Raw genomic sequence first — 26,583 nt, 5'->3', positions numbered from 1 at the left:
GTGGTGAAGTCAGATTTTGGTTTATATTTGTGTTCCATCATCTACAATCAGAAAAATATTTGTAGCTTTTTTTTGGTCGTAGGCCACTGGAGAGAATCTTGAATTCTGAGCTTTTGAAATACCTTGTGTGGGGCAGGAGTGGGAATAACTGGTAATAGTGAGCCTTGCTTTCAGAAGGCAGGAACTGTTTGATGTCTGTGCACAATTGTGCACTGAATGCACAATCCTGGTTGTGCAGAATTCTTTCTGTACAGGGTGAGAGAGCAAGGAGTAACAGTGCAGGGGAAATGACTTGCCTGAAGCTAATCTGCTTTATCAGCTTAGACTTATTTTGGATGCAAGCTGCCCAATTTGTCATGAAACCTTGGCCAGCACTGGCATGAATGCTGTGTTTTGTAGCACTGTCTGTCTTGCTTTACAAAAATCTGCTGTTTATTTTAGGATTTCTAGCAGCTGTCAGTTGCTTGCCCAGGCTGCTCTTTTTATGAAATGAATTTAATTTTTTAGGGAAGGAAATGGAAAGGTTTGAAATAATAATTTTCAGAGGAGATTGTCAAGAGCAGATGTTTTCTGTGGGTGTATTGTATGCCTTTGCAACAAAATCTTGAAACATTAGGCAGAACATACTTGAGTAGGATCTTAGGACTACAAGTTAGTGTTGGAGGAATGTCCTGGTGTTTCTGTCCTGAAGTCATTGAAACAAATAATGGATTTTTTCCCTCCCCTCCTCAAACATAGTCTTTGTTACCAAATGTAACTTGTAGCTTTCTACATTTTCCTTGAACTATAGTTCTGAAGGTGGTTAAAATGCGGTCTTTGTCGTAGAGATCTGGTTTCTAATGTAGTAAGAATGTTGTAGTTATGATGCTTTAAGGATGTAACGAAGAGAGCTTTTGTAAGAGAAGAGGAGGAATCTGTTCTTCAGCCAGCTGACCTTCAGAGTGCAAAAGGTGTTCAGACATTGCCCCTCTTTAAATACTTAGTGTGTTAGAAATCTTAATGTTGGATTAAACAGACATCATGCATCTTCTGAGTTTTAGTTGTCTGGTCAGTTATTGCTTACCATTGTAAAACCTAACCAGCTTTCTTTTTTCTAGGGCTTTTTTTGTCTCATGAAGTCAATGAAGGTGTTACCAGGAGTTGGCATGACCCTGGAATGCTTAAAGACATAACTTTAAAAATAATGAACTAAAGATAAAATAGTTGTAAATCGGTCTAATATTGAAACGGCGGGAATTGTGCTGAGTGTGGCATTCTTCCTCTGTTAGGTGCTCAGGTTCATTTGCAAAAACTGTTTTGAGGTGCAGTCTCTCTGATTCATGTTAACACAGTGCTAATGTCATTTCTCCACAGGTAAGCAAAGTTAAGTCAGTTGGTTTTCAGTTGTGGGGTTTTTAAACTCTGTATACATACAGAGAGTGAATGTAGAAAACCATAGTGAAGTGGGTTTGTCAGAAATGTGCAGAAGGGAACTGCAAGCCTTAACAGGTTTAAAACTACTGACACTTGAAAAAATCCCCCACCCACTCAGTCCTCTAAACCTGCAATCATTTGTATTCTGCAATTCTACAGGGCTTGTGTGCTAATAAAATACAAGTATTGTTTTTCTGATACTTTAATGTATATTAAGGCCTGTCTTATAGAAGGAACTAATTATAGCTTCCTAAACTATCTTAATCTTGGAGGCAGAAGCCATGATTCTGGGCAATATGTATATGCTGCCAGCCAAATAATATACTTCTCTCATTTGAAGGGAAATCCAAATCCAGCAACCAAAGATAATTTGAGCCATGAGATATTTTGACTTACACATATGAGCTGTTTGTGATGTAGTGTTAAGCAGTTTTCAGAAATTGAATTCAGATTAAATTTGACTCTGCTATGGCTTTTGCTGCAGGTAGCAGAGACTTTGTGGGTGAATTGGACACCCTCCTATGATAAAATGACCCCTTTTCCATTGGGTTACAAAAACTGCCATTCCTAAAATGTTGTGATGTCTGTAATGGAATTTGTGTAGTAATAGCGCTACAGTTTGTCAGTTAAGTGTGAAGTTTCCTACTCTGGACTGTAATCTGCCCATCTGGGATCTGTTTTTTTAATGGTTTGTGGCTATGAATCTCATCAGTGTTATCCAGTAGATGCTAATGAAAAAATTATGTTGCTTATTCATCTTTTCAACTGTTTTGTACATAAAAATGTCATTGTGTGGCTTAGGGCTGATGTAGGCCTCCCCCAAATTATTTTTGCTTTCAACATGGTCTTACAACTCTCCATTTGCAGCTCATTGACATAATTTTCAATGTCACTTTACTGCTGCAAAATGTTTATGTGATCAGACAGAGTTGCATAACTCTCGCTGAGGAAATAAGAGATATAAGAACGTCTTGTAAACACAGATCCCATTAGGGTTTTAGTGCTGTTAGTAAGCTTACGGGGGTAGTAGCAATGGAGAAGGAGAAAGATAAAAGCAAATAAGAGAAGCAGATTTGTCCATAAATTAAAAAAAGCCCAAATTTTTAATGGAGAGTTCTGTACTATTTACAGGCAGTAAGAAGGCTAATGTGCATATTTAATGAGTGAATTGCATAGACAGAAAAATAAAATCAAATAATCCTGCTAGTTTCTTGTTTGGTTTATTTTTGTGAACAAATTAGTGTACCTGTGATTCAAAGTGACTCTTGCTTTGTTCTCTGGAGTGTTTTGCTAATTTGTTGATCACTTAGTTCTCTCTATGAATATATATTTTGATTATTTTAAAAAGTGTGTTTATGTGTGTGTATATATAAATACTTTCATTCTTCCATGATGAGAATATCATCCTGCCATACAAGCCTCTTGGATAAAACCATATTTTTGGGGTTTTTCCTGTGGCTAATTGCCTGAAATACTTGAGGGTTGCATTACAATGTCCTGTCCTTGCTGCTTTTGCTAGATCATTTGTTTAGTTGTGTTTGAGTATGTGGATATTTTAAAAGTACAGAAACATTGAGAGAAAACAAAACCAAGGGAGCCCTCGGGTCAGACTATGCCCTCTAGTCTGTGTTCTGAGCAAGGTTGATTAACCAGCAGTAGCATTTGTAGCATCCTATCTCCATCACTTGATCCCTGTTCTTGTCTTGTCTAACCCTCTTGATCTGTCACTGTGTGAAAAACTCGCACGGATGAATTCCCCCAAAGGCTGTTGTTCTCCATTTGTTGTTGCAGCTGGCTTTGTGAATGCTGAGGTGTTTTGCAGGGAATTTGTTTGGAGCGCGAGAAACAAGTAGCTGAAACTTTATTATAGTTTGGTACAGCAAGTATTTCAGTGTAAAGAAGTTGCTTATTTTCTTAGGATTGATTCTCCACAAATAGTTGGGGAATCAGGAGCCTGCATCTTTGCATTAGCTTCCTTAATCTGTAAAAGAAAAACTTCTACTTTTTAGCAATACTGTGGTTTGCTTGGTTTTTCTTACAAAGGAACGTTGTGGGTTTTTTCCCTTTGTACAAAATGGCATGGAATTATTAATCTGAAGCAGGGGAATTGAAAACAGCTAATTGAAGACAGCTGGGAGTCAGTATTTGAATATTGCCTTGTGTCTTGTGGTTTTCAGATGCTTCATTCTGCATGTAGTCAAGCTGGACTACAACTGGGTGCAGATGCAACTCCCTGTGTCCGTTCAGCTGCCAGGTTCTGATGCAGGAGGGTCTCTGTTCAGCTTCAGGGTCTTCACCCCTCGGCTTGCCTGTTGGTTTTGTTCTCTTGTGTTGTATTTGGGAGGAGAAAGTGGTGCCCCTTCTTGGTGTCTGCTCAGTCCTTGTGTCTGCTGGGCTGCTTTAAGAACCCAGCATCTCCAGCTGAGCTGAAGCAGTCTGGGATGTGTGTGTTCTTAGAACACCACTGAGACCAGCTGTGTGATTTGAAGAGATCATATGCAGCTGAGAGATTGATGATCTTTTGAAGAGAAATTAATCCCTGGTTGTAAGTGTCTGAATACTGGCCTGAAAGAGGGCATCTTGAGTTGTGTTTTCTTCGTTATCTACAGGGCTTCTTTGGATGGTCTACTCTCAGCATATGTGTAGCTAATCTGTCTTTTGCTCTATGGTGTAGCTTCCGAGCTGCTCCAGCAGCTCATCTGTGAGCCTTTACAATGGATGTTTCTTATGATGTTCAATTTAATTGCATTTTTCTATTCCAAATCCTCTCTCCCCTAGCTTGGACCCATGTTGGTATGGGTGTTTTAAAGGTAAATAGTTCAATTGTTTTCAGTGCTTGTATGTTACCTCTCTTTCTTTCTTTCATGTATTTAAATTTATGTTGGTTGTTTCAGTTGCGTTTTTATGTTAAGTATTTAGTTTTTTTCTGGAGCTTGGTGGTTGTGGTTCAGTACTTCCTGTGTTCCGTGTCTTACAGGCACAGAGTAGCTGAAAAATCTCTTCCACTTAGGTGGAGAACATTTCCTTTATCTCTTTGAAAACATAGCTGTTCTGTTTGTGACTGGACTGTGAACCTTAATTTAATTGTACTTAGTCTGATTTACTCCCAAGACTGTAATACCATGACTATTCAAGGATGCTCTTAATATTCCATCATCTCTATGATCTCTATTGTCTACTAGTGCATTATAGATGGGCTGTGTTTTTTAATAATGTTGCCTGAAATTTGGGAAATTGTATAGTAAGTATTCACTACTCATCTCACAAGTCTGTGCTTGAAAGCCGCAGAGCAGCAAGCAGACACAAATGTGTCTTGTGACCCTTACTGCTTATGTAGGCTGCAAGGATGTTAGTTGAACCCTTCTGATATTCCCTTTTAGTTGACTTTGTAGGGCTGGAATGTAACGAGGCAAAAAGTTAGTGTGATAGAAAACCAGCCATGGTGGTGTGTCTGTGACCCATTAATCAGTTCTGCTCTTAATGAACACCTCTTTGAAGAGGGAACTAAAATTCATGTGCCTTGTGGATGGAGCTTTGCATGAGAAATACCTTTAAAGGAAGAGCAAGTATCTTATTTTCAGACTCTTGCAAAATGCTTCTGGTACATACTATGTAGTTTATCTGCAGTTCAGAGATGGATTTTGTCTATTTTTAATAAACATGCTTTTTATAAGATGTTGATTATATGGTAAAATGGAAGAAGAAAAAGAAGTATGAATGGCCTAAATGCCTTGGAAGTAATTTATTTACAGTAACAAGTACATCTTTAATTAAAAGGCTTATGTTTCATTTTGCAATGTTCACCTTGGTTTACTTGGTTCAGCTGTTTAAAAAATACATTCACAGCATTCACCCTCAACTATTACAGAGTTCAAGACAAAGGTGGTGTTTTCTGATATTTCTTGCCAGGTCTGAGCCCTGAAGGACTGTATTTCTCTGGCATCTAGTTCTTAAAGACATCAACTTAGAATAAATTTCTAGAGAAAAAAAAGGCAAGAGAATAAACTAAAACCAACAGCAGGATTTTAGAAAGAAATGTACAGAAAACAGTAAAAACCCAAATATTTTTAAAGAGTTTGTTTATGTATGTTATGATTAAATGCAATGCTTCCTCTGCTTGCCTGTTTGATAATTCTCAGCACATTTTGGTTTTAAGTGATATCAGAGATAGTGTATCACTGACTTAATCCAAGGGACATTTTACTGACAGGAAGTTAAATTAAACAAGCAGAAATCCTGTACATGCATTCTACAGCAACAGTTTTATGTTTGTACATGGGAAATCCTGTAAAAAGCAAAGTGTTATTTACTATTTTTAAAATGAGATTTGTAAACCAGATTTTGTAACACCCCCCCATACATTGTTCACCAGTCAAGATTGAACTCTACATTTCCTCTTAGCTTTACTGTTCTCACTAGCTTTTGATATCACAGGTGATTCACTTAATTTTCTTCATCTTCTTGTTCTGTGTGTAGTTATATTACTTTGTTACATTTAGGAGTGAAGCCAGTGAGACAGATGAGGCAAAAGGTCAGATGGGGACCAGGGATTGCTGTAAAACCAAAGCTGTAGACTCATCTCTTAAAAGATAATGTAGTCTAAGATACCATTTTTCTAAAGTTAGAGAAAGCAATGTATCCTGTCTTTGTACTGGGTCTTCTCTTGCTGTGAGTTTTGTTCACTTGCATTGGTATTCATTCACTTGTATGTGTAGTTTACTTTTAGAATGTGTATAAAATGAAAGTAACTCAGTGGAAATAACCTGATAACAGATACATTCAGTGTTTAGCCCAGTTGTTTTTTCTTTGTGGTGTTTTAATTCTCATGATCCCTGTTCTGCTGATTATTCCAGCTGTTTCTTCTCTGTTTTTCGGTTACTGTGCTGAAGGAATACTGCTGCATCATTTTGAACATGATCTGTTTTTATGAGTAATTGTTGGCTGCACCTTATTACAGCCTACTCTCTAATTGGAAAGGTTAAGCAACTGCTACACATTCATGTCTGTGTGGTAAGTCCTGCTGGCACAGAAGTTGTCCTGCTGGTGAAAATGCAGGTTTGTGTGCACAGCTTGTGTTGGCTGTTTCGGGGTCAGGTGTTGTGTTGTTGTTGTTCCAGCAGGAATAATTACATCTGTGCTAAAGTTTCAGCTTTTACAAAATGACTACAAACATCAAACCTGTAATTCATCTAAAAAAGTAGCAAAAAGGGCAGGATAGTCCTCATCAAAGCTGCATGTTGTGTGGCGGTAAATAATGAGGTGTGATTTATTCAGAATAGTTCAGATATGCTTGGTCTTGCATTTTAGTTAGGAGATATAGGTTACATGGCTTCTCAAAATCAAAAATCCCTTCCAGACCTGGGTTTTCTTAGTCATTTAGCCTATGAGAATAGTTTCAGGTTGCTTTTGCTTTACTTGTGACTCTATTCTTTCAAGATTTGAAATGTGCTTTTTCTTCTGGTTGAGTCATGTCTGCTTCCAAGAGTGGTTCCAAATAGTGATTCTTGCAAGTTTTGCTCACAATTTAAAATTCTCTTCTCCCTTGGATAGTTTTATCTCAAGAATTTGACTTCATTGCTGTTTAATTTTTTTAATATTAATTTTTCAGTCTTCCTTTCTATACTTATTTTTGCTTTATGAGTGAAGCTGTGGTGCTTTCTCCTTTACCTTTTTAGCAGACTTCCTTTTTTCTTCTTTGCTAAAATATTTATTATAGAACCTGGGATTACCTTTTGTCTGTTTTATTGATATGGGTGGGTGTGAATCTACCTACAAGTAGGTATAAATCCACCAATCCAAGATTTGTGTATCCAGAAATAAACTTCTTGAATAGATCTCTCTTTGTTTGGGACTCAGATGAGAGTATTTGAAGTCTGATTTTAGCACCAGGACTGTCCAGCTGAATTTGCAGGAGGAAGAAGGGAAAAGACCCTCTAATACTGCTCTGAGCCGTATGGCAGGTAGGGTTGTCTCACCTTGGCTATGCAGGACTACCTCCTTGAAACTTAGGGCAGTTTAACTTTCTAATTTTGGCATTTACGTGTGTGCCAGGGTAGCTATTGTGAATTCACTCACCCTTGGAGTATGATTGACAAATTGTTTTCTACTTTTCAGTTAATTTCTACTAATTTTTCCATCTCTTTTTCCTTATTGAAAATTCTGTACTTTAGAATGGTGCGTGGCCTTACGAGTAAGATGGTTGTTTTTTCCCCTCCAGGTTTTACTGCCTTTGCATTTTCCCAAGATGTTTCAGCTGTGTGCTCTGAGTTGTGCTACATAATTGGCCACCTGTCTTCTGCTCATCACTGCTAGCACAGTACAGCTGATGAATCAGTTAATGGCCTCAGTGCACAGTCAGCCTTACCTTACTTCACTTGGTACAGATATTAAAGTCAAGCTGCCTGACTTGTGCTGGAGCAGATGAGGTCTCATGTTGTAGTATTTCTAATCTAAGCTTCATACCCAGCACCAGATCTTTATGAAAATGAGTGGTAAAAAGGAATACCATCTAGGCTGAAGGCTTGCAGCTCTCAAAAGAATGTACAGGTGTTTGAGTCACTACTGAAGTCTTTTACCTTGCAGAGGTTGTTTAGGTGTTACCTCTCTTCTAGTATTGTGTAGTGTAGTAATTGAATAGATTACCTGTATAGAAGAAATGCATTTTAAACCATGCAAAATACCTCTCATTGCTCAGAGTAATTTCAAGTATGAAAGTGCCTCAATTTGGACTTTCTGTGGTATCCGCTACTACTGTAGCTGCAGGAATTATATTAATTTGACTATGTTGCACTAATTAGAAACAGTACACTTTTTAGGGACTAATTAAAAGCAGTATATTTTTAGTGATTTGATGAAAGCTTTACACCTGTTTTTACACCTGTTGTTAAAAGTGTAAATAAAATTACTTTTCTGCTAAAAGCTTATCTGCTATCTGTAGAGAAAGGGCACATCTTTTTCCGATTTCACTCATTTTATAATCTGCTTCTCTCACATTTGTTGAAGGGATTATAGCACTGTAAAATAGAGACTGGATCTATAACACGGAGTAAAAATCATTGGTGGTGAAGAACCAACCCTGATGGTAAAAGACTGACTCTGTCTGGGAGAAGGGAATAGTGATTATGGAATCTAATTTCACTGCAAAAAAAAATCCTAAATGCGGATGTTTGAAAACTGTGGGGTTTTTTTCCCTTATTTATGTAGTCCTTTCATTTGTGGGGTCTGCTCAGTGCTGGGGGAGATGTTGGCTGCTTTGCTGTGTGCATGCACTTTCAAAGCCCTCTCCTGTCTTTCCCAGCTGCTGGGACTGGAGGGCATCTCTAGGCAGGGGGTGAGAAAGTGCTTACCCACATCAGGGCTCAAGTTTTCCTTTGATATGCTGTCTGGAGGCTGGTGTGGAGGGAAAGCTGAAGGCCATATTGGTTTACATCCTGGCTTCCAGTGGTGTTTTAGTTGCTGGTGAGGGAGGTGAAGAGACTTAACATCAAATACCTGAATTAATTAGGGGTTTAGCATCTGGGTTTGGAAGATGGGGGAACCAAGGCTGCTGTAGTGATGGGTCAGGAGGTGATCTCAGTAAAGCAGGGATGTATGTACTTGCAGATACAACAAATCTGGCATTTTGTATAAAATGTAATCAGAGCAAAGCAGAAACATGAGGTTTCTATAGCCTGATGATAAGAAATCTTCATCTGCTGGTAAAAACATAAAAAACATGGTAAAGCAGGTAAAAACAAGGAGTTAGTTTGGTAGAAAGGTGATAGTTAAATATATTTATATAAAGCTCTTACTGCCTTAAGATCCTCATGAGCTTTGTGTAGTCAGTACTGCACTGACACATGAATTCCCAGTTGCTTCTCTAAAGAACTTGAAGTATCAAGGCAGATACCATATAAAAGGTGGTGGTGAAGGAAATAAACCAACAAGTACTAATTGAAATTAAAATCTTGTGAATAGGTGAGTACTGAATATTGTCCAAAAAAGTGAACACTAAGATTCCTGGATAACCATTCCATTGCTACTTGTGCATATATGTTGTACTGATTCTTTGTGTATACTACTGGAATTCGCAGGATGTCGCTGCCACATTGTAACAGAAATGTGTGGAAAAATACTTGGTTACCTTAAGTCTTTCTAAACAATGTCAGTTTTGTCAGGAGACTAACTGCAAGGCTGATGCAGCTCTTTTGGCTAAGGGCTGTTTTTTTTTGGGATTTGTGCCTGTGCCCTGAGTGGCTGAAAACAAACATGGAGTTGAAAGACTCTTCAAAAGATTTCTGTGCTGACTTTTACTATCCATGAAAAATGGTCTTCAAGATGGTGAGATAAAAGAGGAGGTAGAAGAGCTCCCTGCTTTGACCTCTTTAGCCTCTCACAAGTTTTGTTCTCTGAATGGCTAATTGTGTTTTGTTTCTTGTCTTTCTAGATGGGCTGGTGATCCCATTGGTGGAACTCTCTGCAAAACAGGTTGCATTTCACATTCCATTTGAGGTGGTGGAGAAAGTTTATCCTCCAGTGCCTGAACAACTGCAGCTTCGAATCGCCTTCTGGAGTTTCCCAGAAAATGAGGAGGATATCAGGTAATAAACACTATTTCTTTTTCACTGATGCTTAAGAAAAGGTTTTGTTCATTTGAGGAGAATCATTGTCCTTTTGATGTCCTGTATATTTGGTGCTTCTGTGGCTCTTATGTGCCTTTTGTAATACATGGATAGATTACTGTGGGATATGCTGTGATACGGGGTTTTATTCTGGGATGAACTGCCTTGCATATGTGCCAGGAAAACCATGGAGATGTCTAGGTTCTGTGTGTAAAGGATGACAAAATAAATGCATCCTTTAATTTGGCTAACAGTGGCCTAGCTTGTGGAGTTTTGTCCTTATGTTAGTCTTACAAAGTCATCTTTCCAATTTGAACCTGTTACTGGAGTCAGAGCTTTCACTGGGTTCAGAAATTATCAAAGAGAGCTTGCTCAGTGTGCTGTGCAATCCTTTTTTTTGTGTAAATAGAAGAACCAGAATTTGCTGAATACATCAGTGATCAGAGTTATAGACTCAGATGAACTATATTTCTTATGTTTCCACATTAACTATGTGACTACATAGTCAAAGATTTTCTGCTTTTAGATTTATTTCTAAGCTTTGCTCAAGCTTTTATATTATAGGAGGTCTACCCAAGTAACTGCATTCAGAATTTTGTTGCAAAGTAGTGATACTACACTCTTTTAGAATGAATCTTGCTGGAAGTTCTTGGATATGTTTGTCTAAGGTTCAGGTATCAGGTGGGGGAGGTAGTGTCAGAAGTGCTGATGTAAGATCACCTGCTAGGGAATAGAGCAAGCCAGCTGGTTGTACCTGCTCATTATTCTGATGAGCACAGATATAAAAAAACCACACAAGAGCATGCAGATAATTAGTCTAGAAGGAGTTTTTTCTGTGGCACGCTAACATTAGACCCTGAACTATACTATACTATATGAAGGTTTAATTTTAGACTATGAATGAATTTGTATTTCAGAGCCTTAGGTGGAAATTCCTAAAACTGCTGGTGGCTATACACAAACCCAGTTAGGAAAGACTAATGATTTCTGTGGTTGAATTGTAACATTGAAATGGCAGGAGAGACCTAGACTTGGTATTCAAGATAGCAAGGGTTTTCAAAAGCCATGTCAGCAGAGAGGATAATACTGTGAAATTTCTCAAAGCAGAGTGATCCTGACACATTCTGTTGGTGTCTTGCAGGTTGTACTCGTGCTTGGCAAATGGCAGTGCAGATGAGTTCCAGCGAGGGGAGCAGCTCTTCCGGGTGAGGGCTGTCAAAGACCCTCTCCAGATAGGTAAGAAAGTGCAGCTCCACCTTTCTAGATATTCAGAGTTCCAAAATCACATCTGCAATGGGACAGCAGTGCTATGACCATGTCTCAAAACAAGCTTGTCTGGCATCTTAGCTGAAACTCCTACCAAATGTATTCTTTACAATGTGTTAAGCTAAATGCTGTGTTTTATTTTGGCCTCAATCAGCTCAGCTGTGAAATGGACTGATGTGTCTTAGCATTTTCCAAAAAACTGTATAGAATACCTGTTTCTCCATAATGCTTAAATTCTTCATTGCTAGAGAGAACTTGACTTTCTAGTTGTCTGATCAAATGGTCAATGCCTAAAGTGCCTGTATGGCAGAGAGGAAGTTTGCAAAGTTTATTCTTGTAACAAAAGAGTTTTATTAATTGTATAGTATTTTGGCAGATGGAAATCCTTCTTGTTGGTCAGTGGGTTTTATAGCTTCTACTATGATGTTCTTTTTATGGTTTTTGGCTATAGAAGCTAATCTTATCTATACAAAGAATTGGACTCTGGATTTTTCATTAAATCCTTTGAAGCAAAGAAGAGTATTGAGATAGCTTTTTCAGTGGCAGCTGTTTGACCAGAAGGCATTATGTAAAATAAAGGTACTACTAGTATGTCAAGGTGGGCCGTGTCAATCCCATGCAGATTTTTTTTCTGCAAGTGTGAGCTTCAGAATCAGCATATTATTTGGCATGTGGGAACCGAGCCTGTTCTAATAAGAAAAATGATAATATAAAAGACTCTATAATGTTAAGGAAGAAGTTTAGGAAATTTCTTATATTTTCATGTGATGAGGGATAGAGACTTCTGTGGGCCTGTTTAGTTACTAGAGCTAGTAACTAGTAGCTAGTAACTAAAGAGTTAAATACTTAACTCTTAGTGATGAGGGAAATGAATAAATTTAGGTAAAGAGCCCTCAGAAAGTGAATAAAAGGGACATGTACTATAAAGGTTTGGGGAGACCAAATAGAGAAAGAGATGGCCTTTGAGATATGCAAACTGCAAGAGGCTGATGAGCTGTTACCTGAATACAAGGTAAAGCTTCTAAAAGGGTATTACCTAGTCCAGTGTTCACTGTGACAGCAACAGCAGCAATTCTTGGTAATGGGAGTGAAGTGGTTCTTTGTACTTAAGTCAGATTGAGTTAAAACTCCCTCACACAGTGTCAGTGAGACCAGATAGTAATTTTGGAATGTCAGCATTGATTTGGAAATTTTGCTAAATAGGATTAAATTGACTTTTGAGGTCATTAATAATCTTCCAATGTTGTGAGTGAAATGCTGAGAGAGGCCTCGAAGGAATCTGCTAAACTTCAGGGAGCCAAATATTTGAGGCAGAGAAAATGAGTTGAAAAGCAGCTTCCTGAAATTCAATAATTCCTGGCAATTTGAGAGTAGAAAAGAGCAAAATATTTGATAGACAATAAAAGACTGTGGTCAGCACTTGTTTCAGTAATACATTAAAAAGGTGATGAGGTGTAAAGCAATGTACACAAACAAAGGGAATATTAATGCAAAACCTGTGTCTGGGGGAGCAGAAGAGTAGGGAAAAAGAGGAGGTGGTGAGTGATACAGGGGAAAAACTTCTCAAGTACACATAGAAGCAACTGTGATTCTTAACAAAGGATTATGTGTGTGTGGAAGGAAAGGAAGAAACTTTGTTTAAATAGTAAGATTGCCTTGTCCTTAGGAGAGGAACTGTATCTAATCATGGGGGTTATTTTCTCCATGAATAGCAGCCCAGAAGCTGGGCAGCAGAGATGGGGTGAATATATTTTCAGTTGTCCACTCCAAATGATTTTAAGTTGTGTAGTTGCAGTATTGAGTTCTATACACTGACAAATGGGAGAAGAAACACAGGAAATGAAGCAGCCCTTGAGCGGGGAATTGATTTGGAGAGGGATTGAGGAGTGCATTGATACTGTGTTCAGTAGGAAAAATCTTGACTTGTGCTCTTCTTGTCCCATTTCCCTTTGTAGTCTAAGATTTTTTTTAAGCATTACTAATCTTAGTCATTTTGTCTGCATGCATATCCTTATCTGTGATTTCTGAACAGTAGCACCTCTTCACTACATTCCAAACCCCCAATTTTATATAGCTTTCTGCTGTATATACACATGGAATTGGCTTTTGTAGACCTCCTCCCTCCATTCTCTTTGTAGCAGTCACATACCCACATTGTTGAACTGAAGACATTACTGCTGTTCTTAAACAGGTGTGTTGTGGATTTCAGGGACTTCTTTTTTATCATAGTTTCTTTTTAACAGATGAGGAAGGCCGCGGTGGGTTCAGTTTGGATTCTAACTTGGCTTCTCCTTCAATAGTGTCTGTACTTTTTAGAGGTTCTCCTGTCTTGGTTTAAAACAAGCTAACTGTCCAAAATTGCCTTCTATGTAAAAGCTTTTGTTCTGCTCTTGTTTTCCCCTTTTTTTCCCAAATTTCCTGAATTCTAAGCAGAGATGTGTGTTTTCTGTTACTGTTGTGGGGGCATCAGAACTGCCTCTACAACAGTAACAGAATAGTTATGAAGAAAGCCATGTTGTAATGAATTCATGTGGAACTTGGGGACATGATTTAGTGGTGAATGTGGCAGTGCCAGGTTAATGCTTAGGTAAATGGTCCTAGGGGTCTTTTCCAACCTCCAAGATTCTGTGATTCTTTTAATTTTTTTCTGGTAAAAGAAACCATTACTTGTAATCCAGATTGCCTTCCTCATAGTTTCCCGTGCAGTCCCACAAATAATTGTTAAGTACAGCAAGATTGGTGTTGCAAAATAATTAACTGCAGGACTGCTTGAATTAGCATTGTGTCAGACATGTTTGTCAAGCTACAGATTGATTTAAAGCTTGTGGTATGTCATGTTAAACTCCTTAAATTTTGTCTTGTTTTGTGTTTTTCCCTTGTTGCATTGTCATTTAACTGTCTTCATATACAAAGAAGAATGTCAGGGTGTAGGAGCTTGGTAAGAGCATTTAGCTGGAATCTAGTCTTCTCTAACATCTTTTGTATTTCTTTTGTTGCAGTGTAACAGAATTGCTGCAATTCTGACTCAGGAAATGCTTAATTTGCTTATTTGAAAGTCAGCATTACTCTTGAGTTGTTTTTAGTATGACAGAAGGACTAGCTGAACTGTTTGGGTTGTATTAACCAAATGTGGAACATAAATTAGAACTGTATCTGGTAATAAGCAGTGCAGTAATTTTGTGTGAATGCCTTCTTTTGTTTTGAATCTGTTCCAATTGCTAAAATGGCTGAAGAATTTGGGTGGCATTATGTGTACTAATCAAAATAATCACTCACATCAGGGAGAGGATTTGAATTGTGGTGAACAGGACAAATAGAAAGGTTAAGCAAGGTAAAAGCAAATTTGTGTTGGTATGGGGATTATATTTTGAGGAGGACATGATGCACATTGTTTTAAATTGAATAAATTTAGTAGGTCATGTGCACTCCTGGACACCACTTTTATGATCATTTTTATGATCTCACGCTATCATAACAAAAACTTAGTCATATGGATTTATAATCTACTTCCTTGACCATATGATGGAAAAGCTATTATCTGTCCCAAGCCATATTTTTCCACTTAAGGTAGACTTAAAGACTGAAGTTTGGTTATAACTTTTGTGCCCCGGTGCTTTCTCTGCTTCACGAAAACTGAATTCCAGATTAACAGAAAGGTTCTGAGGCTGATACTCATTTCTGTAGAGGGTTACTAACTTCTGATAGGCACCTTCAAGACAGGTACAAGATCCATGCTCCTGCAGGCCTTTGCCTGATCATACATGTCCCTCTGGATGAGCAACATCTCCAGAGAAAGCTGAATTATGAGTACAACTCATAAGCACTTCATGAGTTTACATGAAGCTAAGCCTTCTTAAAATCCTTTGTCATAATTTATTTGTTTATGGTCACTGAATAATGGGGCTAGATTCAAGTGTTATTTCTAAAAATTTCTCCTTTCCATTGTTTTAGTCTAAGTAAGAGGTTTTGTTTATTTTTTTCTGAGGTCATGATTTGTAAAAAAAGGATATTAACGAAATTGCCAGGAGGTGCATAATTGGTGACAAATGGGTAGTTTGTGAAGCCACAAAGTGAAAGTAAGTGTTCAGGTTAAGTGTTGCCTTCTTTAGTTGACTGTGAAATTGTGAGAATTGATTGCCTTGGAAATAATTCCAAACAAGTCACCTGGCCTTTTCTGCACTGCTGCCAGAGTTAGCACAGAAGTTATGCCTAAAATGTGTATGTATAGTCATAAGCTTTGACCCTGTAAAGAAAACCTGACCATTTTCAGGGATGACTATATTCAGTTCTGCTTTTCTCTGTTAAATAATAAGATAAATTAATTAATGTATTAAAATCTGGTATGTTGGAGTCTCTTACAACAAATTATGCTTCTCTGCTAATGTTTAGGCATAGTTGGTTGGGAAGAAAGAGGTACTGGAGACTCTAGATGCACATCCATCCTTACATGGATTCCATTTTTTTTTCAGTGTTTAAATAGCATATACCTGTATTTCTGTGCTGGCTGAACCTTTTCCCCAAATACCTGAAGAGTAACTTTGCACTTGTGCATTTCCCCAGGTTTCCATCTGAGTGCCACTGTGGTTCCCCCGCAGATGGTGCCCCCCAAGGGCGCGTACAACGTGGCGGTGATGTTTGACCGGTGCCGGATCACGTCGTGCAGCTGCACCTGCGGCGCCGGGGCCAAGTGGTGCGCTCACGTCGTGGCGCTCTGCCTCTTCCGCATCCACAATGTAGGCATCCCGCCCGCCTCTGCTCTGCCCTCCTCCTGCTCACTCCTCAGTACTGCTCTGTGCAGCACACGCTCTCTTCAGGGAAATGGTTCTTGACGCTCCTTTTGGTTACAGATTGTGCAAATGTCTGCTCGCAGTTGTGGGCTGCAGGGTGAATGGTCTGAGGCCCTAAACTGCAGACGGTCTTTGGTAATGGGCAGATTTCTAAGGGTAGATACTGAGCGCTTTATGGCCCCTTCCTATTTCTCATTTAAATGCTACTCATTATTTCTTCATCTCTGACAAGAGTGGAAGGGCACGAATAGTCTTTTATTAAAAGTCTTTGTAAGTACAGGGTTTGAAAGCTCTCTCTTTATGTTGTTTGATCAGAGTGCAGAAGGAAAGTAATTTTGATCACTGTTGGCCATTATGTTCACCAGTTCATTTTAACACTTATTGAGCTGTCATTTTGACTTGAAGATTTCAAGCAGTCAGGTTAATGTTTTTATTTGACTGCTTTTATTCTATGTGGCCTTCCACAGAGCAAAAAGTAGGCATTTTATATCCTAACCAACTTCAGTTGAAAATGTGTAGAATCAACCAGTTGAGGGTTTGGTCTTGCATACAGTTGGATTTCTTCTACTTTGGGAAGCTGAGAAGCTTCCCAAAAAGAAGAACAAAGAGAAGAACAAAGGATCAAGTTTTGATGATTGAAAGGAACAGAAGATTTTCTGCTGTCACAAAACATTTTGCAGTTAACATGCTTATGATCATGAGCAAGAACTCCAGATTCTGTAATAAGTTCTAATAACCTGCTGAAGCTTGTTAGTATTTCACAATGGACAAGTGTAATTGGCTTAAATTTATATTCTTGTGAAATAATCAGAATATTGGTATACTTTCTGTACTTAGGACTGGAGAGCTGGCAAAAAATGGTTTCTGCTTTGAATTCTTAGTTTGAGTTTTAAAAGGTGGATATGGAGAATGAGGCTAAAAACCAAATTGTCATTTAAGTTATTTACACTCAAAGTTTGGACCCTGTGTAAGATAAAAATCATTCTTCTGCCTCCAATCCTTTCTCCACCCGAAAAGTGACAGTGAAAGTATTTTTGTGTTTGTATAAACTGACACTAGCAAGTTATAAGTGAAGGTATATTGCTTTATATAGACAAGACAATATCAGAAGTGTCTTTTATTATCAAACTGCTTTTGACTGTGTAGGGTTAAATTTTGAGTGGGACATTTTTGTTACGTAGAGTGAAAAAGGTTAAGAAGCTAGTGGTGAGGTTTTTTATCATCTAATTTGTTCTAAGATATGGAAAGAGATTTTTAGACTGAATTAAGATACTCTAAAGAGATAAATGAGATGGTGGTGATTCTGTGAAACAGTCCCCCACAGAGCTGGTTCGTTTGCCAGAAGCTTAAGGGATAATGTCCTATTTTAGTGGTTTGTTTGTGAAGTCTCTGCCAGTATTTGTGCAATTGCTAGCAACAACAGATCTTAAGCACAGCTGTTACATCAGTTTCCTTGAAAAAAACCCTTAAAACCAGTTTCTATAAAGCCTTGACAGCTTATTTGCATCTTATCTGCAACACACTACATAATTTCAGAGAAAAAATAATTGGCCATCAAGACCAAGCATGGTATGCATCAGCATAGCAAGTGTTTATGACACTTCATCGATTCGGTGGACACAGCTTCATTAATAGTAGTTTGTGTCTCCTTTTCTTTCTTCAGGCCTCTGCAGTGTGCTTACGAGCACCTGTTTCTGAGTCTTTGTCTCGGCTACAAAGAGACCAGTTGCAAAAATTTGCTCAGTACCTAATCAGTGAACTTCCACAACAGGTAAGTGGGGACTGTCATCTGACTGGCAACTTGTTAAATGCAGTTATCTTTATTCTGGGTCAATTTATGTGATGTCTTTTGTTGCAAAATAACCAGTTGTGCTATTCAGTTGTGAGCTGCTGGGAAGAGATTCAGTTCTTGCTTTTCAGTTTTGCTATTCTATTATTTGACAATTGTCTGTTGCCAGGTGAAAGATCAGAAGTGTCTTAAAAGGAGAAAAGAGTGGTGGCTATCCATATCAGCATGAATATATACAGAGCTTGTGAAAGATCAAACACAGTAAATCAGTTCATGATTGTTGAAAATTTAGGTCAGCCCAAATCAGCTTGTTTCTTTTTTGTATGTTTGGTTAGCTAAGTGGAGAGAACTACCCAAATAAAGTATTGTATGTGCCTTAAGTGGGCACTTCCTAATGCATCTAACTGGTAACCTTTTGACTTCCCCCAGTGTAGCTTCTTGATGATTCATAAAAATCATTCAGTATAATAGACATGACCTTTTTTTAGTCAAAGGCTAAGTCTGCTCTCTCATTCCTTAAATATCTGTGTTATTCAGGGTCAGGTCATTTGTATCATCTGCCTAAAATGTTTGCACAAAATAGACAAGAATACCCAAGTGATTGTGAAATGGCTGCTTTAAAATTACAAGGGCTTGGAAACTTTTTTATGCTGGTTCAGCTAAAGGAGATTGAGAAAAACTCTCCTGCATGGGTATTGGTCACATTTCAGCAGTGCATTTGTAACACACTCCACTTAAGTAGGAGTTAGATTGCTGGAAGCATGTGCCTAAAATTCATCTTATGGTGCTATGCTTAGGACACTAAGATATTCTGTTGCTAAAACAACCTATAAATTTCCTACAGAAATACTAATCTTCTTATGAGAGGAAATAGAGGAATTGTATAATATGAAAGTGATAAAAAATACTGCTTTTTTGTTGCTGAGAGATGAGTGCCAGTAGTGTGTGCTTCTTGCTGTGTTACACAGCAGGAAAAACTTTTTTTTCTCTCCTCAGACTAAGCTTTATGGTACAGTCTGGTGCTTAGTAGGGGAGGGCTTTGAAAGGCTAGGAGTGGTAATAGTTGTTTCCTGAATGGCATATGAATTGGGATGTTTGCTTTTAGGTATTCTGTGTCTGTCTGCTCCTTTCTGCAGGGTTTATTTCTCCTTTGGTCATGTGTATCAGGGATGTCTGGCTAATTAATTATTGCAATTTTGCCAGATAATCTGATGAATGCTACCCAACAGAAAAGTTTGGGGTTTATTGGGAGATATGTCTTAACCTATGTTGTGTAATTCCTTTAAAAAGGCAAGGCATAGCCCAAATTCTTTCAACAGTCTTATTCCTGGTCTTGAAGATTTCTGGGTGGAGATAGATATTCTTAATTCCTTGGGACCCTGTATTTTGACTACGTGATGTAGAATTAGAGTGGGCTGTACACGTGATTCTATTTTATCCTTATTTCCAGTTTGTGAATGACACGGTACAGTATTATAGTGCTGAATTACTTCCATGTGTAAGGGAACGGTGGTTTATAGGATGGCTTTTCAGAATCTCTGTAGAAAGTGTTTTCTGTATCTAGGAAAATCATGGAAAAACAGCTGGAATTCATTTCTTCGTTCTTCTCCCAAGAGCTATATCCCCTTATTAAGCCAGTATTCCTATTTCAATTAAGCATGAATATCTTAGTAAAAAAGACTGAAGAAGAGTCACTGCAGGTCCCTGGTACTTCAGCCTTAAGGTGTGACACTGCCGAGACCTGTGAATTTTCTTGAAATATGTAGTAGTGGGAAAACGGTACAAAATAGCTTAATGCTGAATCTGTTTCTGTAGGTGATTGAAATGCAGAAAATATCCTTATGAAGAGTTTTTTTGTCCATCTGTTTGAGATGTAGCTGTAGTGTTTGCAAATACAGGTGTACTGAATGTGCTTTTCTTTATAGTAGGAGTGATCTTTTACCTCAGCTGTTGTATGGAGCGGTGGGGCATATCAGACATTCTGTTGCAAGTCATTTTAATCCTAATTATGTGGATTAACAATTTGCCTGTTCTGTGCATACATACTAAAGGCTAAATGGATCTACACTTTTCAGACTTAGTGTGGGGGAGAAAACTCTTTCTACTGTGCATTTTTATTTCAAAAATAGCATTTTAAAGGCATATCTACATAGGATTTTACAATCAGTGTGAACCTTCTCTGCTTATAATCTGAGCTAGTCCAGAAGCTATGATTAGTTTAGTGCTGAAATTGCATTCATCTACTACTGAATCCCTTTGCTAACTGGATGGTAAATAAGCTAAAGTCTGCCCAAAAATTATGTGTACATGTATTTTATAGTTTGCTCCCCTGCTCCCGTTTGCTTGGATTTCAGAGAAATTATTTAGGAACAAGAAGTAAAGATCTTTCAAAATGCAGGAAAATGGTGACCTTGACAGCAGTGTCTTCCCTAACTCTCAAAATTAGTTGCAGTATCACTTTCTGTAGGCTTCTATTCCTCAAGAAATGAGGGAGGAGTTAATAAGTTGTGATGCTTTTGCTTACTTATTAGGGTGTGACTACAGAAAGTGAGCCTTTCCTGGGCTGTGAGAGCTGTCACAGCTGGTGGTTGTTGTGTGATCTTTAGCACCCTCTGTCGTCCTTTCTGAAAACGTAGAGCTCTGTATTCTATACTCCTGAAATTGCCAGAGTGCTTCAGTCATGGTCTTTGGCTGGGTGTAGCAGGATAAGAAATACTGTATATATTGAAAGTTTGCTTTGTGTTTTCAGATTCTTCCAACAGCTCAGCGATTGCTGGATGAGTTGTTATCTTCTCAGTCTACTGCCATCAACACAGTGTGTGGAGCCCCAGGTAATTTTAATACTTCTTATTTCAGCAATCTGTATCACAGATAGGAAGAGAATGATTCCATTGCTTCAAGTTTCTGAACTGATTTGTTACCTGGTAGCTTGGATTGCAGATAGAAATAGAGGAAAAGGGATGAGTATTGGCACCTACATGTATATATGGCACAACAACAGGCACCTCAGAGAGCTTGCAGAGGAAGGGAGCATCAGACAATGCACTTTCTAACAAAGTGTTTTCTTTTTAATTTGGTATTAAATACAGACTGCTGGGAATATCAGTTGGCAGGGACGTCTCCCAGTTTCCTGCTTAAAACTGGACTATTTGCAACACTAGACTGGGTTAGCTGGGATTTGGGGTAGCTTACCTAAGTGTTGGTTACCAGAGATGTTAGAGCATTCCTATTATAGTGCTGCATTACCCTTCTGGTCAAGAAGAATCTGCTAATTTAATGTTGTTCATGTTGAAGGTAATGTTATGGTAACATTTTAAGAAAATTCTGGATATGGTGTTCAGCAGTGGGTGCAATAACTTGGGTAGCAATGCCTGTGTACTCTGTGGTTGGGCACATGAAGCATCTTCAAAGCTTGCAGACTGTAAATGTGTTTTTCATTGTAAGATCCCACTGCTGGACCTTCTGCATCAGATCAAAGCACCTGGTACTTAGATGAATCTACTCTGAGTGACAACATAAAGAAAACCCTTCATAAGTTCTGTGGACCCACTCCTGTTGTTTTCAGGTGAGCTGTTTCCTGTTGAAGGGAAAATGGACATTCATGTGATCTGTAAATTCATTCACCATATAGCCTGTATGCTTTGGACTGAAAGACGCTCAGTTTCATGGTTGCTCTTCTGGACTGTATTTTTGTGTAGCTTCTGTAGTGTTATTTCAGTAGAGCAGACTGTATTTGTACAGTATTTTGCTTGTGTGGTGTTCTTTAGCTCATTATACATTCTGTCTTTTAGGTTGCTCATGTCTGTGCCATTGAAGGGCAAATATATTTCTGGATGTACATTATACTCAGGATTTTCTGTGACTCTGCTTGATTTAATTTTTTTCCATGTTCTTCTGCTTTATGTACAGTGATGTGAATTCAATGTATCTGTCTTCCACTGAGCCACCAGCTGCTGCTGAGTGGGCTTGTCTGCGGCGTCCCCTGCGAGGAAGGGAACCTGAAGGGATCTGGAACTTGCTTTCCATTGTGCGGGAGATGTTTAAGAGACGGGATAGCAATGCAGCTCCTTTGCTGGAGATTCTGACTGACCAGTGTCTCAACTATGAGCAGGTATCTCTTTGCTTGGAGTGGGGGGATGTTTTGGGGAACCAGGCAGAGCCAGTAACTGGTGCTTTGTGTCTATACAACCCATAGCTGAATACAATTATTTTAATAGCCTGTGTGCGTTGTAGGCAGGTGCTTCTCCACACTAAAAGGATATTACAGTTTGCTCTTGTTCTGATTTAGTGATGTCCTGGTAACACTGTATTCCCCAAATGCCTCAATTCTTCTAACATTAATATGTAGAGTTTGAGTTCTTTTGTTCAGCATATTTGATTTGATTTCTTCCTAATCAAGGTGATTTATTTTACAGTTGTTCTGTATCAGTTTTGGTTTTTTTTAACAAAGCACATCATGTATGAGCTGTCATGTTGATAAAAATTAAATATATATGTTGTGTGATAGATTCTTTTGTTATCTTTACTGAAGATATATTTGGGTGGATTAAAGCAGTACTTTTTTTTTAAATTTGTTAAAATAATATTAGAAAAAAAAGATTTCTTTTGGTAGTTCAGGACTTTGACCTCAGTTTCTAATATAAACTGTGGTGTAAGTTTCCTTATTGCTCCATCCCATACCTACTTGACTTCAAGCAGGGGAAAGGAAATGCTCTGTTTATCACATTTGTTTACTTTTTCTTTCCAAGTGTGAAAACCTCTGAGAAGTGAATGTCCTGTGAGTGTTTTGTTCTCTGGGCATGTGCCTTCTAAACAGAGAAATTTTGAGGCCCTTAGTTCTCACAAACCAATACTGTTTTAAGGGTCATAATTATTTTGGAGTCAAATAAAAACCTGGTATCAACTACAGATCCCGTTTCCTTGGGATTATGAGATAGAGTGAGAGCAGGGGGTGAGATGTTGGCCCCAGCACAGCTCCACTGAACTCTTTCTGCTGCAGATAACTGGCTGGTGGTACAGCGTGCGAACGTCCGCGTCACACAGCAGTGCCAGCGGGCACACGGGACGCAGCAGCGGCCAGTCAGAAGTAGCTGCTCATGCTTGTGCAAGCATGTGTGATGAGATGGTGGTTCTTTGGAGGCTGGCTGTCCTCGACCCAACTATTAGTCCACAGAGGTGAGCACCAGAATCAGTTCTTGTCTCTCTTTAATTTCTGTGATACTCAACCACACTAAAGACTTTCGTCATGTAGATTTCTTGTGTTTGTATCATTACCTCAATTCAACCATTAGTCCTTCTGGACTATGTGCTCTGTAACATTCAAAGCACTGTAATTACTTTAATTGCTATTGCTGCTTACTTTTAGCAACGTCAAGTAGTGTGACTAATTTCTTTTCTGAGCGTTCTTTCTTACATATGGGTGTAATTCTACATTTTAGTGTCCCAGTGGAGAACATTTGAATGATAGCACCAGCTACCAATTAATTTTAAAGGTTTCTATATTTAACCATTCAGCAATTTAATGAAATTCCGCTTAGCCCAGTCATTCACTATTGTGTATTTCGAGATGAGGCAGTTCTTACTTTCTGTGCTCTTAAGGAGTTTGTTCTCTGCAGTGTATTAGTAAACAGTGTCACCAATGTATGATTTTGAGTGTTTTCCATTGTCTGAGAAAAAATTGTTTGGCTTCTGCAGATTTTTAAACCATATTGTACTCTGGCAAGTCACTGCCATCCTAATTTAACACCATCTTTATTTAGCACCAGTTAAATAGCAGAGGAGGTACTGAGAGCTCCTGTTGAGATACTGTGGTTGACATTGTAATAGTTTGTTTTGTACATCTTGTCTACAGTGTGGTGTATAAAATGTATTGGATTAGTTTAATGTACTATAAATTCTCAGAAGTTTCTCAGAAAAAGTGAAAACAGGATGGTAATTTCAGAACAATTACATGTTAACAGGATTTTCTTTCTCTGGATTGTGTAACATTAATAAAATGCCCTATGGAAGGCATATTAAGGACACTAAAATGGATGCAGTTTCTATCTTGTACAGTTTACAATATGAAGTAGCTAAGTATAGGAGTTGAAGACAAAAACTGTGGGAAACTGGGAATGAGGCTTAAAATAAACACAAACATCAATCAAATCACACAGAAAAAGCATAAAGTATTTAAATAACGTATGAAGCACAAAGTATTAATGACGTATGAAGCATAAAGTATGTTAATAACGTATGAAGTTGTGCTATCTATATTCACATTTGCATTATTTGATGCAGTTCAGATTTGCTCAGATCTCCTACTCAAGCTAATGAATAATTGAAATGCTCCTGCTTGATTACCTATTCTCTTGGTGTTTGATAGTCTCCAAGGACCCTGTTCTTGTGCTTCCCAGTCCTTACAGTGAATCACAAGGAGCCTTTACAGATTCTCATCCTTATGTTCCCCTTCCCAAGTAGTTCCTGCTCCTTTTTCCTTCTGAAAATCATGTTCTTAACCAGTATGTTCCCTGGTTAATTACTTTCTTGAGTGGACAAATTAAGTAGTCCATTTCATTTAGTCCCTTTTGTCCCAGTACCCTTTGCACCTCAATTTGGTCACCTTAGTTTTTACTTTGTTTTCTTGTCCTTTTACTTTTGGTAGGAAATCTGATAGGATTTAAGTGTTGGGATTATATATCAGAAATGTGTGGCAGAAACAGAATGGCCGTTGATTCAGACATGTGGTGAAATCTCTAGAAATTTCTCTTGAATTGGATGACCATTTAGACTATTTTGCTCAAGTGCGTAGGCCCTCTGTGAGAATTGGAGCTGGAAATTGCAGAACTATTCTGTTCTTCCCATAGTAATAGGAGGGCATGGGACTAACTGTGTAACATGAGTCTATGTAGTCCTGCCAGCTTGCTGCTTCTTCAGAGTTACTTGAACATCAATTATTGCTGTCCCTATGGTTTGCAACAGTTTGTTCTCCTGAGGACAGCCCGCTAAAGCTTAAATTAAGTTGTTGGACTCTATATAGGTACATTAGGGTAAAAAGGAAAATGCCTGGGAGGGAGATTAGATGGTCCTGTCATTGTGCTTCCCTGGGTAGGCTATTTAGGTTGTACTTGTTCATGTCTTAACTGGAGTTATTCACAGGGCTGTTTCACAGCTGCTGCAAACTGTTTTATGAGTGTTTCCAAGGGCAGTTCCCCATGGAACTGAGACTGACTCTGAGACTCCTCTCACTCATCTGGGACTCCTGAGACTCAAATCACTAACACCTTACTTAGGGCAGATAAGCAAATAGGGCAGACACTGTTTTATTTTAAACCTCCCAGTTTGTGTTGTGCTTTCATGTTGGTGATATTCTTTTGTTTCTGGGTCATGAACCTGATCTGAAAACGTTCTGATCTGAACCTGTCTAGAACCCAGTTGTTAATTTATCTGTTTGCTTTTTTCAGCCTGTCTTCCTATTGGTGCTGCCTGTATTTAGCATTAACTTAATTCAGCAGATGATGTTTCTGGCCAAAGGAAGGAAATGTTCTGTGGGTTAAGTAGTAGTTTGTTGCAGGTGCTTTTTGTGTCTGCTTCCTAACCTGTCCCCTTTCTTCTCTTAGGCGCAGGGATCTTTGCTCACAGCTCAGACAGTGGCAGCTGAAAGTCATAGATAATGTTAAGAGAGGTCAGCACAAGAAATCACTGGAGAAGCTCTTCCAAGGTTTCAAGCCAGCTGTAGAAGCCTGTTACTTCAACTGGGAGGAAGCTTATCCCATTCCTGGGATTACGTATAGCAGCACTGACAAGAAGAACTCGTTCTGTTGGGTAAAGGCCATCCAGCAGAGGAGCTGCCGGTTGCAGTGTGTGGAAAGTGCCTGTGAGGCTGGTAGGACCCACGGCCAGGAGCCTGGGGGACCGTGTCTGCAGCCCGGGGACAGGCTGCGGCCCTCGCCCCAGGAGCCAGCGGTTCGTCCAAAAGAGCTCACTGGAAAGAGGAAAGTTGTCTCTGAAACACCGCAGAGGGTTCTCAGACGGCTCTCGGCAGAAGGGGATAAAGCTGTCTATAAGACTGCAGTGAGCAAAGCAAAGTTGCCAGTGAGCAAAGGCTTGACCAGTAAACACAGTGGGAAACGCCGTATGAGCAGTGAGGACAGCTCTCTGGAGCCAGACTTGGCAGAGATGAGCCTGGATGACAGCAGCTTGGCACTGGGAGCAGAAGCCAGCAATACCTTCAGTTTTGCAGAAAGTCCACTGAGCAGGAGCTACAGGGATGCCTTTGAGGAGGATGGTGGAGTGTACTTCTCTGAGGGACCAGAGCCTACTCTCAGGAGCAGTTCCATGGCCAAGAAACCCCCCAAGGATCCTGTGGGGGAGATGGGTAGTGGTGATGATGACCTGCCTTCTGCAGATGAGAACTCTGGTGGTGTGAGTCTGAAGCCAGAGGAAATGGGAGAGAACGGTGCAGCAGGGGGAGGGGATGATGGAGAAGAGGAAGATGATTACCAGGTGTACTATCTGAATCCACAAGAGGTAGCCAAGGAAGATGATGACAAAGCTGAAGGGGGAATTGAAGAGGAGCAGGATATATTTGCTGGTATCAAGCCTCTGGAACAGGAGAACCGGATGGAGGTAAGTTGAATCTAGTTCAAAATGCTGTTTTGCAGTTTTGTGTTGTATAAATCATGGTCTCACCATGTTCATAGCTGTCACACTTAACCTAGGATGTTGTTAAATCAAGTGCTTAATTACA

At 39.0% G+C, this 26,583-nt stretch overlaps 1 protein-coding gene across 3 annotated transcripts in view; it reads left to right on the top strand.

Moving 5' to 3' along the window:
• The window catches only part of ZSWIM8 (zinc finger SWIM-type containing 8), a 54,847-nt gene that overhangs the window by 10,366 nt on the left and 17,898 nt on the right, over positions 1-26,583 (top strand). For all 3 annotated transcript variants that reach the window (XM_064430477.1, XM_064430475.1, XM_064430478.1), the window contains exons 2-10: positions 9,839-9,992; positions 11,155-11,249; positions 15,840-16,012; positions 17,730-17,837; positions 20,605-20,686; positions 21,300-21,420; positions 21,765-21,966; positions 22,855-23,030; positions 25,454-26,462. In XM_064430477.1, coding sequence (XP_064286547.1) covers positions 9,839-9,992; positions 11,155-11,249; positions 15,840-16,012; positions 17,730-17,837; positions 20,605-20,686; positions 21,300-21,420; positions 21,765-21,966; positions 22,855-23,030; positions 25,454-26,462 — 2,120 coding nt within the window. The remainder of the gene's footprint in view (positions 1-9,838; positions 9,993-11,154; positions 11,250-15,839; positions 16,013-17,729; positions 17,838-20,604; positions 20,687-21,299; positions 21,421-21,764; positions 21,967-22,854; positions 23,031-25,453; positions 26,463-26,583) is intronic.

This window comes from Passer domesticus, chromosome 8 (genome assembly GCF_036417665.1).
Source record: "Passer domesticus isolate bPasDom1 chromosome 8, bPasDom1.hap1, whole genome shotgun sequence".
NCBI lineage: Eukaryota > Metazoa > Chordata > Aves > Passeriformes > Passeridae > Passer > Passer domesticus.
The sequence above is the reverse complement of the archived record's forward strand: the minus strand, read 5'-3'. Positions and strand labels throughout refer to the sequence as shown.